Source organism: Mustela nivalis, assembly GCF_964662115.1.
Source record: "Mustela nivalis genome assembly, chromosome: 20".
NCBI lineage: Eukaryota > Metazoa > Chordata > Mammalia > Carnivora > Mustelidae > Mustela > Mustela nivalis.
The window spans coordinates 3212700-3228080 of record NC_139039.1 but is presented as its reverse complement, the minus strand read 5'-3'; the positions used below and the strand labels follow the sequence as shown (position 1 = coordinate 3228080).

The following is a 15381-nucleotide window of genomic DNA, read 5'->3' as shown; positions in this document are numbered from 1 at the left end:
AAAAGAATAGCTTCATCAGGGTATGTCTCATCTCAGTGTCTTTTTCTAACTCAAGTTTTCCTGTACTTAATTGAGTTTTCTTTGTCATTTTATGAATTTTTTTCATATCAGGAAAATTTTGGTGCTTAATTCTGTATTAGTTTCTATTTCTTAATGCCTCAGTCTTTTAGCTGCTTTCACATAAGGCTTTCCTCAAGATGAGCAATCTGATTCTCAGATGCATCCATTCTGTCCCTCGCTGTGTTTATTACTTTTGTGTGTTTGGGCTGCCACCGTATTTTCTCAGCACAGAATGCGCCTTTTAATCTGTTGTTTATCATTTCTTCTGTGAACTTTTTTTTATTGAATTCACATTTTTATTTAAGAAAGTGTGAATCGCATAAGATATTTTCTTCTGTTTGAATTGTATCTTCTTTTAGACTAGGTTTTTCATTTACTTTTTGAACACTATTGCTTTCTTGTTTCTCTCTCTCTTTCTTCCTTTAATTTTGATACTGTTCTTGAAACATGGTTGCTGGGAGGTGGCCTTTCACCTTCCTCCTGCCTGGCATGCAGGGGGCCACCTGGACTGTTTGCTCTGACCATGTGGTGGGGGGCAGTTCTCCTTGGCTACCTCCCTGTCTCGATGGAGACAGGAGCTGCCTCTCCTGGCTGTATTCTGTGGGCAGGGTATTTATTTTTCTATTCACTTTATTTGTAGCCTCCAAAAACAGGGGGAGGAGAGAAAACTCAGTGGAGGCTTTGTGCGGCCTTTGTTGGAGGTTTCCAAGTCCCGTGGCTCTTCTGTGTCCTGGGGTGGGTGTGAGCTGTGCTAGGCTCACTCTGTCTAGTGGTGGATGGATCCTTGTCCTCCGGCGACGGTGATTTGGCTCCCAGAATGGGACCTCAGAGGGGCCTGGAACATCAGCCCCGTGAGTTTCCTTCTCATCTCCACCTGTTGTCTTCAGCAGCTCTTTCCACCCCCACAAATCAGAAAGAGGAAAGAAGATAAAGTTTGCGCCTTCTGTTTATGATTGGCTCTGTGTGTGTGTGTGTGTGTGTGTGTGTTGTGGAGGGTGTATAAAAGATGTTTCATCTGACTGTCAGCATCTCCCATCCCTTCTTTTTCTGCTTATAGGAAGGATCATGACTAAAGTCCTCTTTTTTCCTTTGCTTTCTGCCCACCTCACCTTTTTTGCAGGGGTTAGTTCACAAAGTGTAATGAAGATGGTCCTACTGTCCTTCTCTACTTCCCATGCGAGGTGGAGAGATGGTGTATGCCACTGTGGCTCTTCCTTCTCAGAGATCCTGAATTGGGATTTGGGCCCTGTCCCTCCCTGGACCAGCCGTTCCCCTTGGCCACCTTCTCCCCATCTGGCTGCCACTCCAGCTCTTCTGGAGAGAGTGGCTGGAGCCAGGAGCCAGGAGCCACAGGACAGGAACGTCAACCTTTAGTTTCTTCCACTGTCTTCTTGTCGTCCGTATGGAGATTACGTCCCATTCATTGGTCATCGATTAGTAGCAAGATTTGCCATTTGCCACTATTTTTGGTACAGGGTTTGCAATGATCATTGTGAGATTAATGTGTTTAAAAGATTACTTTCCATGGCATGTCTTTTAAAATGTAGATACCCTTTGTTCTGACACCATTTGAATGAGGAATCTTGTACAAGTAGCTTTATATATCTGGCTTTACTATCTTCTGTAAAATCAAAGTATGTCCAGATGGGTCCCCTTGTAGCTCTGACACTGGTTATTACCGATAGATTTAGGGTTTTGTTTTGTTTCTCACTTCAGCATCAGTTTGCTAACTGTTCACCTGGAAAAGAGCCAGATGGCTAAGAATTATTTAAAAAGAGCCCAGAATTCACGCAGAGAGAATGGCCCCTAGGGAAGACTGGGTCTGAGAAATCAGCTTACTTGGGGTGAAGGCCAAGCATTGGGTGCAATCAGCTGGGAACCAAAGATCACGTTTGCATGTTGCAGAACTGTGTTGGGGATGGGCCTTCGGGACAAAATTGATTCCTGGGTGCCTGGAGCATATGGACTAAAATATTTATTCCTATTACTATTTTATCCTCATTATTATTTGAGTCATGTCAACTAACTTGAAAAACTATTTGTGTTTACAAAAATTACCAATTTAATAAAACCATTTTTATAGAGGTCAATAACAAAGACTGAATAACAATGTGGGATGGAGGATAGGTGTGCCTGGAACCCAGGACCAGGGGAAAGAGTTACAGATTGTCAAAAATGCCAGCTCTGAACTTTCTGTCAGACAGAGGGACAAGGAGGAAGCTAAGGCTAGTTTGCTTCAGCCCTCAGTAGTTCATGAAAAGCTGGCTGCTATTTGTTGGGGGCAAAAAGCTTTCTCCTGACAGTAGACCCTAAAGGCCTTTATTGAAGAAGCGGTAGGCATTAAATGAGAGCTATTCCTGGGATTTACAAGAAATTACAAAGCTAAAGCTCCAGTATTGTCATCTCTGTGAGTAGGAATGCAGCTGGAAGGAGCAACATGGACCACTCTGATCTGGCTACTGGGGCTGCTTTGTGGTGCCATTGTTCATGGAGATGAGATGGCTTCTTACTATGGCTGGTTGGTTCTCTGTTGCTGTTGTCATAGTCCTGGCCTGTGAGGGATCTTCACAGGCTCCAGGTGCTGTTTCCTGTTCCATGAATGCCCCCAGATGACTCCCTTGGGGTCTGGAGGACTCCATCATTAGTGCCCCACATTGACTCCCTTGGAGTCTGGGGGACTTCATCGTTAAGGACCCCTTTACCTGTGGCCAGAAATAGAGGGAGTGTATCCAGGAGAACTTGCTTCACATGTAGCCAAGTTTTCATGTTTCCCCTTTGCCCTACAGTGTATTAACTTAAACCTACCTCCTCCTACTCTTCTTTTTTTTTTTTTTTTTTTTAAATCACCTGATTTGCCTTTGAAACTATTCTAGCCTTTGCTTTGTGGCTCTTTAGTTTCTTTTGGCTTCTGGGTTATAGGTCTCAAGCTCAGTTATTTCAAGGTGTAGTTTGTGATAGCAGAAAGAAACTCCTAATAACAAAGCTATAGATTGTCTTTGTATTCTTATCTCTGAGCCGCTCCCAGGGGGGGAAAAAGATTTTTATGCAAATGATTTTTTTATGATTTCTAAAAATCTTTCCCAGTTCATTTCAAGTTTGCTTGATTTTTATTTTGACTACTTCCAGCTGGTCTGAGAACCCTTTTTCATGTTGCTATGATTCTCCTCAGACTTTGGTAGTTAATTTTGTTTTAACGTACTTTCTTTCCCTCTTCTGACTCTTCTCTCGTCCCTCTCAAAGCATTTATGATATTTTCAGGCAGTATCAGGGACATGTTTTGCTTCAATTTTCTGTAGTGGTATTTTAATCCCTTTTTTGCCTAGAACTGTGAAGTTGTTTCTGGAGATTTCTGGATCTTTAAAAAACAATGAGTATAGACTTTCCAGGCCAAAATGAGCCTTGAAGGTAGGGCTAGCTAAGCTGGTATCATTTTAGAGTGTAACAGGAAGGCTCTGGTCATCATAACATTGCTGATTGTGGTTGAGATGGGTCCCTTATCGTCTTTATTGTTCAGAAAGAAAACTAAGGTAGTTTCCATTACGGTATCATCCTTCCTCCCACTCCCTCGGCCTCTCCTGCGGGCCCTTTCTCTCTTCATATACCGGTGTTGCACCCAGGAAAGTTTTATGGTTCATGTGTTGGAGAAACTTTAATTTACAACATTCACCTTATTTGGAGAAAAGTTTCTGTTTTGGGACCTAACTGAAGTTGTTTCTTATTTCATTTGAGCCACAGAATATGTGAAAACATCTACCCAAGAGTAGGAAATGGTCAGTAGGAACCAATTCCATTTGCTCTTCTGAAATGGGCAAACAAGAAAGTGGGTCCTGATTGCTTGGTCGAGACTCAAAAATCAGGCTCATTTCTTTAACACTGACCAGACTACTCAAAAAATGGAATCCAGGAATTGTGTATTAATGTAGCTTGGCATACGGGCTGGGGAGAGGACCCGCCAAACCAAAAGAAGAATATTAATTTTTTGAAGCCAGATTTCAGGAGGCCCAGTTACTGCCTCTGCCCTCTTCAGGGTAGTACTTAGTCCTTTTCTCTAATGCCTTTTGGCTGAGCAGTTTCTTCCCGTTGGCTGTGCAGACCATAGGTAGCATTTGGAGACTAATGAACTATTGTTATGTATTTATTATCTCATTTGCACAGGACATAATTAAAGGTAAATCATAGATTTTTTTCCCATACTTGATATATTTGAGTAGAAAACTGACTTAGAAAAGAATAGTGATATAATTTCTTTGCAGCTGTGCCTCCTGAACCAAGAAAACCCTTTCTCTCCTCTTCTCCACCTGCATGGAGCCTGTCAGGACTCACTTTAAATTCTCCCTCTTTGAGACCCCTTCTCCAGTCCCTAAAAGAAATTAAGCACATTCTTCTCAGTCCCTTGGCTCCTTATACCTCCACACCATTGCTGAAGGTAGTCCATCCTGCCTCATACTCATTCGCCATCCCTTCCTTCCAAGACACTGGAAGGTCGCTGAGGCAGGTAGGGTGACCCGTTGTACCATTTTGCCGGGACGGAGGCATTTGCCAGGACATAAGTGCTAAAACCTGGAGAATCCCAGGCACACCTGGGTGGTTGGTCCCCCTGCAAGGCACCATAAAAGATTACATTTTAAAATCTTATTCCACTGAGAATAGTGCATTGCACCACAAAGTTACTCAGTGAATATCCTTGAATCCCTGTTTCCACAGGCCACTTAGCCCGAGGTTTAAAAACAACTACGCCTAATTATATAAAAACACAATTTTCCTTCTCTCTCTCTCTGTCACCTTCTGTGGTAAGATGTCCAGCCTCTTGTGCCCTCCCAGGCTTTTTGGGAATCTGCAGGGATGTTTCACATATGCTCAAATACAATTTCAGCTTCCAGACTGCTCAGACGTCGGCTCTGTGATGCCAATGCACAGCTTCTGACAACAGCCAAAGTTGTTGACACTTGTTAATGCCACAGAGGCTGCTGGTGCAGCCACCACTGTGCCGACACTGCCACATTCATTCCCCAGGAGTCCTGGCTGGAGCTCCCCATGCCCCCTCATAATCGTATTTTCTGTAAAGAGAGCCTTTTGGCTCTTTCTGTAGCTCCATCTCTCTCTGGGACTTACCTGGGAGTCCACAGAAACCAGCTGGAGAGCAGGACAAACCCTGGGGACACACACTGTTTTCACAGCTGTGCACCCCTCTGACAACTCCTATGTTCAATTGAAACTGCTTCTTCCTTACAAGAATGGTTCTGACCAGGGGGGCTATTTTGTACCTTCTATCCTGGCATTTAGTATAATCTAGTGATGTTTTTGGTTGTCACAACTGAGGTGGGGGCTTGGGGGTGCTACAGACGCCCAGTGGTTAGAGAGATGCTGCTAGACGTCTTACAATGCACAGGACAGCCGCTTCCACAATAGGGAATTCTTTGGTCCCAATGTCGATGGCGTGAGGTTGAGAAGCCCTAATTCAAGATGCATTTTCTCCCTAGGAGTACAGCAGACCCGTTCTGCTTTGTGGCTGAGTCCTGGACGGGTCAGACCAAAGCTGTGAGATTTCAGAAGTAACGCCTTCGTCCTGCTCAGGTCTTAAACACCAGGCTAGTCCTGGATTGCATGCCTGGCTTGGGCAGGTCACTGGAACTCCCTTCCTTATCTCTGTACTGCTTCCCTTCCTCTCTCTGCCTGCCTCTCTGCCTACTTGTGATCTCTGTCAAATAAATTTAAAAAAAAAAAAAAAAAAAGGTCTTTGAGGGCTCCCTTTTTGTTTTGTTGATGTTTTCCTTTGCTGCACAAGAGCTGTTCATTTTGGTGTGGTCCCAATAGTTTCATTTCGCTTTTGTTTCCCCTGCCTCGGGAGACATATCTGGAAAAATGTTTCTATGGTCAGTGTCAAAGAAATTACCACCTGTGTTTTCTCCTGGGAGTTTTATGGTTTTATGATTTCAGGTCTCACATCCTCAGGTCTTTCATCCATTTTGAGTTTATTTATTTTTTATTTTTCAAAGATTTTATTTATTTATCAATGAGAGAGAGCACGCGAGAGCACGTGCACAAGCAGGCAGAGTGGCAGGCAGAAGCAGAGAGAGAAGCAGGCTCCCTGCCGAGCAAGGAGTCTGATGCGGGACTAGATCCCAGGACCCTGGAATCATGACTCGAGCCAAAGGCAGTGGCTTAACCGATTGAGCCACCCACGCGCCCCTTGAGTTTATTTTTATATATGGTATAAGACAGTGGTCCAGCTTCATTCATCTACATGTTGCTGTCCAGTTTTCCCAACACCATTTGTTGAAGAGACTGTCTTTTTTCCATTGGACATTCTTTCCTACTTGGTTGAAGATTAACTGACCCTGTAGCTGTAGGTTCATTCTGGGCTCTATTCTGTTTCAGTGATCTGTGTGTCTGTTTTTGTGCCAGGACCACACAGTTCTGATTACTACAGCTTTGAAGTATATCTTGAAATCTGGGACTGTTATACTTCCAGCTTTGTTGTTCTTTCTTGAGATTGCTTTGGCTATTTGTGTGGTTCTATCCATATTTTAATATCATTTGTTCTAGTGTTGTGGAAAATGCTGCTGGTGTTTTGATAGGGATTGCATTAAATATATAGATTGCTTTGGGTAGTACGGACATTTTAAGAGTAGTGGTTCTTCCAATCAATGAGCATAGAATATCTCCATTTGTTTGTATCATGTTCAGTTTATTTCATCAGTGTTTTATAGTTTTGGGAGTACGGTTCTTTCATCATCTTGGTTAAGTTTATTCCTAGGTATTTAATTATTTTTGGTACAATTGTAAATGGGATTGTTAATTTCTCTTTCTACTACTTCATATTATTTATATGAATTTATATATTATATTAATATATAATATATGATAATATATAATATTACTACAGATTTATGTATATTAACTTTGTATCCTGGGGCTTTACTGAATTCATTTAGTAGAAGATATTTGTCAAAGACGTAATTGATAAGGGGTTAATATCCAAAATATATAAGGAACTTTTGCAACTCAACACCAAACAGCAACAACAACAGCAAAAACAGCAAATGACCTGGCCAAAAAAAATGGGCAGAGGACCTGAATAGACATTTTTTCCAAAGAAGACATCCAGATGGCCAGCAGACACCTGAAAAGATGCTCAGCATCACTCATGTAAATCAAAAGCTCAATGATATAATCACCTTACAACTATCAGAATGACTAGAATAAAAAACACAAGAAACAATAAGTATCGGTGAGGGTGTGAAAAAAAGAATCCTCGTACACTGTTGGTGGGAATGCAGCCACTGAGGGAACAGTATGGAGGTTCCTCTAAAAGTTAAAAGTAGAATTAACCATATGACATGGTAATTCCGCTTCTGGGTATTAACCCAAAGAAAATGAAAACAATAATTCAAAAAGATATATGCACCCTTATGTTTATTGCAGCATGATTTATGATAGCCAAATGATGGAAACAACCAAATGTCCATCCATAAGTGAATGGATAAAGAAGATGAGGTATATCTATACAATGGAATATCACTCAGCCATTAAAACAGGGTGAGATCTTGCCATTTACAACAACACGGATGGACCTCAAGAGTATAATGCTAAGTGAAATAAGTCCGAGAAAGACAAATACCCTATGATTTCACTTTTATGCGTAAGAAACAAAAACAAATGAACAAAGAAAAATGAGACAAGCGAAAGAACCCCAGTGGACTCTTAAATACAGAGAACAAACTGGTGGTCACCAGAGGGGAGGTTGGGGGAGATGGGGAAATAGGCGGAAGGGAGCAAGAGTACACTTATCGGGGCGCCTGGCTGGCTCATTCCGTTAAGCATCTGCCTTCGGCTCAGGTCATGATCCCAGAGTCCCAAGACTGAGTCCCACATCAGGCTTCCTGCTCAGCGGAGAGCCTGCTTCTCCCTCTGCCCCGTGCCCCACTTGTGCTTGTGCTTTCTTTCTCTTTCTCTCTCCTGTCTCTCTCTCTCAAATAAATTTTTTTTTTTAAAAAGTACACTTACTGTCATGAGCACTGAGTACTGTACAGAATTGTTGAATTACTAAATTATTGTACACTTGAAATTAATACAACACTGTATGCTAACTGTATTTCAATTGAAAAAAGAAGGAAAAAAAAAGACGAGGTCTTTGTGAAGAAGAAACAATTCTGAGGTTCTAGATCGGGACAGAAGAATTTTTACCACCTAGGATTGTGGAGCTAATGTAATACAAAGCACCCATGTGAAATGCAGAGCTTTCCTGAAGGATTCTTAGGGAGTTGGGGTGCCCTGAGATTCATTCCATGCGCCTCGCCACAGCCCTGCTATGGGTCCAGGCGCAAATAATCACCCCAAACACAGACATCTCTGTGTGCATAGTCCCCCACATGCGCACTCTTCTCCCACACACATTGTTCCAGGGCATGGAGTCTAGTAAGACTTGTTCGGAAAACTAAAAATCACAAGATCCATCTGACAGATTGGTGGTGGTGTTTCCATAGTTCTTATTCTCCCTCCCTCGTGGGGCATTTGTTTATTGCGTCTCAGGGAGTTTTAGTTACCTAGAGTGGACCGAGAAGTTCTCAAGGGCAGAACGGCTGAGCTCTTGGAGAGAGCATCTGGCACCTGGTCGATTGCTTGCGTGGTTATTGTTCGTTGAAAGAAAGAAGGAAGAAATGAGCATGAGGAGTGGAACCGTGGAGGAGAACCTCAGAACCGAGTCTGCTTTGCCTTTTTGGGAAACCTCAGCTGGGGAATGAAGGGTGAAGGTCCAAGGGATCTCTGTTTTAGTCCTTGAAAACAAAAAGTGCTTCGGATGGATTTTAAAATGCCAGCAAAGGTGTTACTAGAAACACAAGAATGCTTTTTATCCAGGCTCAGCGGTGACCCTCTCCTGATTCTGGGATACATTTTTTCCCAACTACACGTGCAATTTTAAAGCACCATTTTTGGGTGCTCGGCGCTGCGTGTGCGCTTTTATCCTACCCTGGCAAAGGAAGCTAAAGCACTGTCTGGCAGGTTTGCAAAATAGCTCTTTTATGGGCAGAGAATTTTGTTGTCGGCGGATGATGGTTCCGTCTGCAGGGACTGGTCTGTGACGGGGCTCTCGGTTTGAAGCACATTGTCCCACGCTGGGCTTCTGTTCCTGGTCTCTTGTCTGTGTCTAAGTGCTACACCATCAGACTGAGTTTCAGAGTCCGCCATCAGACAGGATTTCAGAGGCAGCCCTTATCTTTCTTCCATGGGAGAGAAACAGATTCTCAGAACCAAGACAGGATGACCCCTGCATGCCTCGAGCCTCGGGTCAATATCATCTTCCTTGATGGTTCCTAAATCTGGAATGCTCTTCCTCCTCCGCTCTTCCTCTCATCCTTCCATCCCGCAGGCCCTCGCCATTCCAGCTGATAGGATTTGCTGTGCTTTCGGAATCCTGTGTACTTGTTATCTGTGCCACAAGGTGTCATGATTTTATTTGAGCTCATTTTATTTCCCAAGTTTTTCAAGCACAGGAAACATATCTCCTACATCTTTGGATTTCTCCCAGCAGCCCCAGCTAGGTCATCGCTCCTTTCGGATGGCATTATAAAAAGCATTGAATAAATGGGCCTCTGCAGTTAGAGCTCAGGGACTGGCGGAAAGCCACGGTGGTGTGTTTTTCGGAGGTTAAAGAAAGTAATGAATGGAGAGACAAAAGGAATAAAAAAAGGAAGGACATGCAAAATGTCAGAATATCACAAAATGTCACCCCACCAGTAGAATCTTTCATTAACTTGCTTCCAGAAAACTCCTGTTTAAACTCCACACACACACACACACACGTATATATACATGTGCACACACAAACACATATTTACATACATACACACCTGTCTATACAGAATTTACGTACATATTACGTACGTGCAGTAAACCCTCAGCAGAATATCTTACCAGATTAGCTTAGGTGTTACCATGAGAGCACGGGACATGGACAAATAAATCAGCTTTGTTGGAGAAAGCAGGTCTGGCCCAGTCCAGAGCTGGAGGCCTGTCCCTTAGAGGGCTGTCGGGGCCTTAGAGTGTGTGGGACAATCAGTCACAGAGAGGAAAAAAGGGGAAACCGTTGAAGGTGATTGTGTCTGCATGGGAAAGGCGAGAAAGCCTAACTGGGCTTCTGCCTTGTCATTCCCTTCGGGGTTAAGAAGGGTTTGGGGAACGCTACATGAAAGAATGTCTTTTTGCCTTTGTTGATTCAGTCTTTAAGACTGTGTTTGGCACACGCAGGAAAAGTCAGACTCAAGGATTCTAGTCTCACCCTCCCTGGACTTTAGCTTTCTTATCTGTAAAACGGAATTTATGTCTTCTGTCCTTCATAGACTCCTTCTGGCAAAGAGGGGGAAGGACCCAGTGCCGGTCCCATGACACTAGGTGCCCCATGGGCTAAGCCAGTGGTAGTTTGGACCGTGGCCTTGTGCATCTGAGTTTTCATTCACCAGATCTGCATATTTACATTTCATTGTTTTCTTGGGAGGATAAAGACAAATGTAGGCAATTGATGACCAACCAGAAATGTCCTGGTGTCCCATCTCTGCTTTTTTGGCAGTTCACTCAGTTTACTTTAAGAACATTTTGCACTGGGGCACCCGGGTGGCTCAGTTGGTTAAGCGTTTGCTTTCGATTCAGGTCATGATCTCCAGGTCCTGGGATAGAGCCCAACATTGGGCTCCCTGCCCGGCGTGGAGTCTGCCTCCCACTCTTCTTTTGCTTCTTTCTCCAGCTCATGCATTTGAAAGAAAGAAAGAACGAACGAACAAAGGAACATTTTGTACTTGACAAAACAGGTGTTTGTTTGGACCTTGCCTGTCACTGTGAAAACAGACCAGACATACGTGTGTTTTGTTTTCTAGGGAGATGTGCATCCAACAGGATGGGAGAATTCATCTCACCGTTGTTTACTTTGGGAAGGAAGAAATGAATGAGGTCAAAGGAATACTTGAAAACACTTCCAAGTAAGTAGGACTTGGAGTCGTAGTGAGGAGTCATAGCAACTGACACCAGGAGTCTATATCCGAGGCTGGAACTTCTGCTTCAGTTTTATTTTCCTTAACGCCCTGGGTCAGCCGGGAGATGGACTGGTCGCTGGCTGTTCTGGGGGAATTGTGCATCCTCCCGTCCCTGGGAGAACTCTCTAGCTGACACTGGTCCTCACTGTGTGGGTTGTTGGCTTTGGCAGTGATGAGATGAAGGGCCCTGAGCTGCAGAAATGGGAGGGGGGGTGTGGGGCACTGGCTCCTTTGGACTTCTGCGTGACTGGGTGTCGTCTCAGGGCTGCCGATTTGGGGACTTGGCATTCCAGATTGGGAATTAGGGACCACGCATCTGTGCACTGAGCTCCAGCTTATCGATGACCATCCTGGGGTTTCCTTCCCTTAGCAAATGGTCTAATCCTTTTGACTTTCATTCGGTATGCATTTTGAAAGATTAGGGGAAGCCAGAAGTGATGACTAGGGCAGGATCCTGGATGAAACTTACTCAGTTGAACAGAAGTGATTTAACCGAAAACCTTAGACTTCAGGTTGTACGTATAGACATATACATACGTGTACAGGTCAGCTGTATGGGAGAACACATGAAAACAGCGCAGACAGGCTTTCTCCCCTCCCCAGATAAACAAGTATTGATGTAATAAATATCTGTGGCGTTTTCTACTAGTGAGGAAGCCAGAATGGTGCCCCTGCCACCGAGTTCTGGTTTTCCAGGGAGGTTTGCGGGCCTCCACTTGAGTAATCGGGTTGGTGGTCTCTCCATAAGTGAAGCTTGGCAGGGTGGGGGGTCGGTAGTTCTCAGTGGCAGAAATAGCCTCACGAGGTCCATATGGACAGGGGCCCCCTGTCGGCGTTTCGTGTAAATGGTAGTAGGATGAGAGTCAAAGGATAAGATTAGAGGAGTGAGTGTACCTGTTGTGTTTATGTTCACATGTTACTAATTTGGTATTAATGGGCACAAATCAGAATGCTTGTTCTAATTACTCAAATGCTTGTTCCAATTACTCATATGTTCTAAAGCAGTCTTATTTTCATGAAAAAAGAAAAAAAAGTTGGATTGGAAGGCAGCCTTCTTCATTTGTTTACATATTATTTATGTCTGCTTTTGTGCTGTAACAGAGTTGAGTAGCTGTGACCAAAACTGTATGACTTGCGAAGCCTGAGCTCTCTACTGTCTGGTCCTTTACAGAAAAAGTTTGCTGACCTCTTCCAAAGCAATACGGAATTCAGAGTTTGAAACTAGTAACAGCTTAAAAGCTAGGCCCCTATTGAAGGGAGATCAGAGAGAAGAGAAGAACTGAACAGCCTAATTGTCAGTGAACTAGAACCCTCTCGGCTCCAGCGCTCTGTGATATCCTTGTCGTCTCCACTTAGGCATGAGGTGCAGGAATTAGAGCTCGTGTCCTCTGCCCAGTGGATAGGTTTCAGCATCTCTGGAAGTTTCCATAGTTGGGCATGGATCTTTTTTTTTTAAGCTTCCCAGCTGATTCTGACCTGCAGCCAGGACTGAGAATCACTGTCTGAGAAGGAGGTGGTCTACCCCGGGGGCCCGTGAGAGGCCTCCAGCGCAGCCGGCTGCCGCCTCCTGAGGTGTTTCTCAATAGCTATCCGGGCGACTCTGAAGTGCAGTCAGGACTGAGAAATTCAATCCTATTGGGTCTGGCACCCTCTGAGGACTTTAAAGGACATTTCCTGATAGATACATATAACCAACTTGACATGAGTCTGATGGGTAAGTGGAAGGCCAGTTTCAATGTTGTTATGGGAAATATCCATTTTACTGACTGGAAGGCTTAAGGGCTTTTACTATCAAGACTTTCTTCTCTGTATCAAATGACCTGGCAAGATGAATTCTCAAGCAGGAGGTTGCTTGGTGAGCAAAGAACAAATAGAATCCAAGCAAGAGAAGTAGAATTATTTGAGTGGCAGGGATGGCGTACTTAAAATTTTGGAGAATTTCCAGAGATCAGCCTATCCATAACCGAGAACTTCGTGCCAGGGCCTGAGCCCATCAGAGCTTTAAAAAGCACTTGCAGCACTGGGGAAACTCTGGTGATATGAATTGGAACCCCATTTTCCTGTGTCACTGCTCTCCTTCTGTTAACTGGGGAAATCTGCAGTGTTAAGGTCTCTCATGCCTTGGGGGTGTCCTCCCCTCTCCCTGGTATTGCTCTGACAGGACCACCTCCCGCAGGAATGCCCCGCCCTCTGCAGCCAGGTCTGAGCTGACCAGACACACTGCCTGCCACTCCACCTTCCAGATCAGTCTTCCTTGTCACCTACTGCCGGAGTCTCCTACCCAGACCTGCTCTGACTTGTAACCTCGCTTCAATGACTTTCTGTCTCCAACCACACGGGGAGGGTGTGGTCTGCCCCTTCGTCCTCGTCTTCTACTTGGTGTTCTCTCCATCCTCCTTTCTACGTTCTCAGACCACCACCCTTCTGTACCCTACCTCTCTTGAGAGCCCACCTCGGGAGCTCTTTCCAACCTCCAGTCCTCTCTCTGATCTCCGAGTACTCCCTGCTCGCATCTCGTCTGCTTGGCACTTGGTGTATGATTCAGCTATTCCTAACTAGGTTATAGGCTGCTTAGTAAGTAGTACCATATCACGTGGCTCTTTGTAACTCCAGCATGGTGCCTCATTCAGAAAACGTCCCGTGTTTGCTCATTAAGAGAAGGATGGGGTGCCTGAGTGTTGCAGTCAGTTAAGCATCCAACTCTTGGTTTGGGCTCAAGTCATGATCTCAGGGTCCTGGGATTGAACCCTACATTGGGCTCTGTGCTTAGCGTGGAGTCTGGTTGACATTCTCTCTCCCTCTCCCTCTGCCCCTCCTATTCATGCTGTATCTCTCGCTCGCTCTCTCTCAAATAAATAAAATCTTTTTTTAAAAAAAGAGGAAAATCCCACATACACAGTATATTTATACTCCTAGTAATCCATATGAACATTTATATAATAAACCCTATTCAAATGCCATTTTTTATTATCTTTTAAGGTAGCAAATCTTTTGTTCAGATGCATCCTTAAATAATGATAATAACCATGAATCATCTTATTGAATATTCACAGCAACTTATGAGATAGATGCTGTTATTAGCCCCATTCATAGACGAAGAAACTGAGTCTCGGAGAGGTTGTTACTAAGGCTGTCATCCCTACCACAAGGGAGAGCCAGGATCTGAGCCTCAGCTATTAACTTGGGATAGTCCAGGTCTTCCCATGACACCACATTTTCTCTTAGAATATTCCCTTGCTCCCTCCTGAAACTCATAATTGTCAGTTGAAAGTAATAAGATTTGAAATCAGCCTGAGTGATATTTATTTCATTAGGATACCAGCATTGTGATTAAACTGTTCTAAATGCAGCTAAATGCATATATGTTAAGAATAGCTTTTTAAAATCTAGTTTGGCTCATGAGCAGTGTTTTCCTCTATCTCTGGATTTATGCTTACTCAGTTGAGCTGTACATTTCAGTTGATGGCTATAGATTAGTGCTTTGGAAACAGCAATTTGTGATTCATTACAGGGTTATGTAATAGCTCCAGTGGGTTCTGTCCAGTGTTTTTAAAACATTGAAATAGGATAGGATAGAAGATATCAGAGTGCATCACAAGTAGTAAGGGTAAATATTGTTTTGTAAAACTTTAGTGTGTGCGTGTGTGTATCTACTATGTCATGATGTAGAATATTTTCCTTTGTATGGGTGGCAGTCAAAATATTTAGAAACCACTGCCATGGATAATAGTACAAATCAGTTCTCAGTATCTGATTCTTATTCCATAGTTTTCCATATTAAGCTGCAGTTAATCTCAGTTTAAAGTCTCACTTGGTGATCCTCAGAAATAAATGTGCTTGGGACTAACATGGCATGCTTTTTAAAAAAATATTTTATTCATTTATTTGAGAGAGACAGAGATAGCGAGAGAGTGCACAAGCAGGAAGGAGGGGGAAGAACAGACTCCCCGCTGAGCAGGGAGCCTGATGAGGGGCTCCATCCCAGGACCCTGGGATCATAACCTGAGCCAAAGGCAGAAATTTAACTGACTGACCCACCCAGGTGCCCCCAGGGTGCTTTTTAAAATGCAGATTCTTGGTATCCAGCTCCAGAAATTCTGAGTCAGTAGGCCTGAGATGAAGAAGTTTGGTCACTGATACCTAGAACAAGTCCCACATGTGATGGTGACATGGGTGACCCATAGTGAAAAATGCTGGCCTAGGTAGACATTTGCTTGGAGCTATGTATTGGGAAATTTTTAAAAATTGTAACAGGTAGGCAGATTGGCATGAGTTAACATTTACTACATCGCAG

At 43.8% G+C, this 15381-nt stretch overlaps 1 protein-coding gene across 16 annotated transcripts in view; it reads left to right on the top strand.

The window, feature by feature from the left end:
* The window catches only part of CSGALNACT1 (chondroitin sulfate N-acetylgalactosaminyltransferase 1), a 339942-nt gene that overhangs the window by 299318 nt on the left and 25243 nt on the right, over positions 1 to 15381 (top strand). For 13 of the 16 annotated variants that reach the window (XM_082715176.1, XM_082715190.1, XM_082715191.1 and 10 more), the window contains one exon: positions 10932 to 11033. The exons of the other annotated variants lie outside the window; for them this stretch is intronic. In XM_082715176.1, coding sequence (XP_082571302.1) covers positions 10932 to 11033 — 102 coding nt within the window. The remainder of the gene's footprint in view (positions 1 to 10931; positions 11034 to 15381) is intronic. 16 annotated transcript variants of the gene reach the window in all.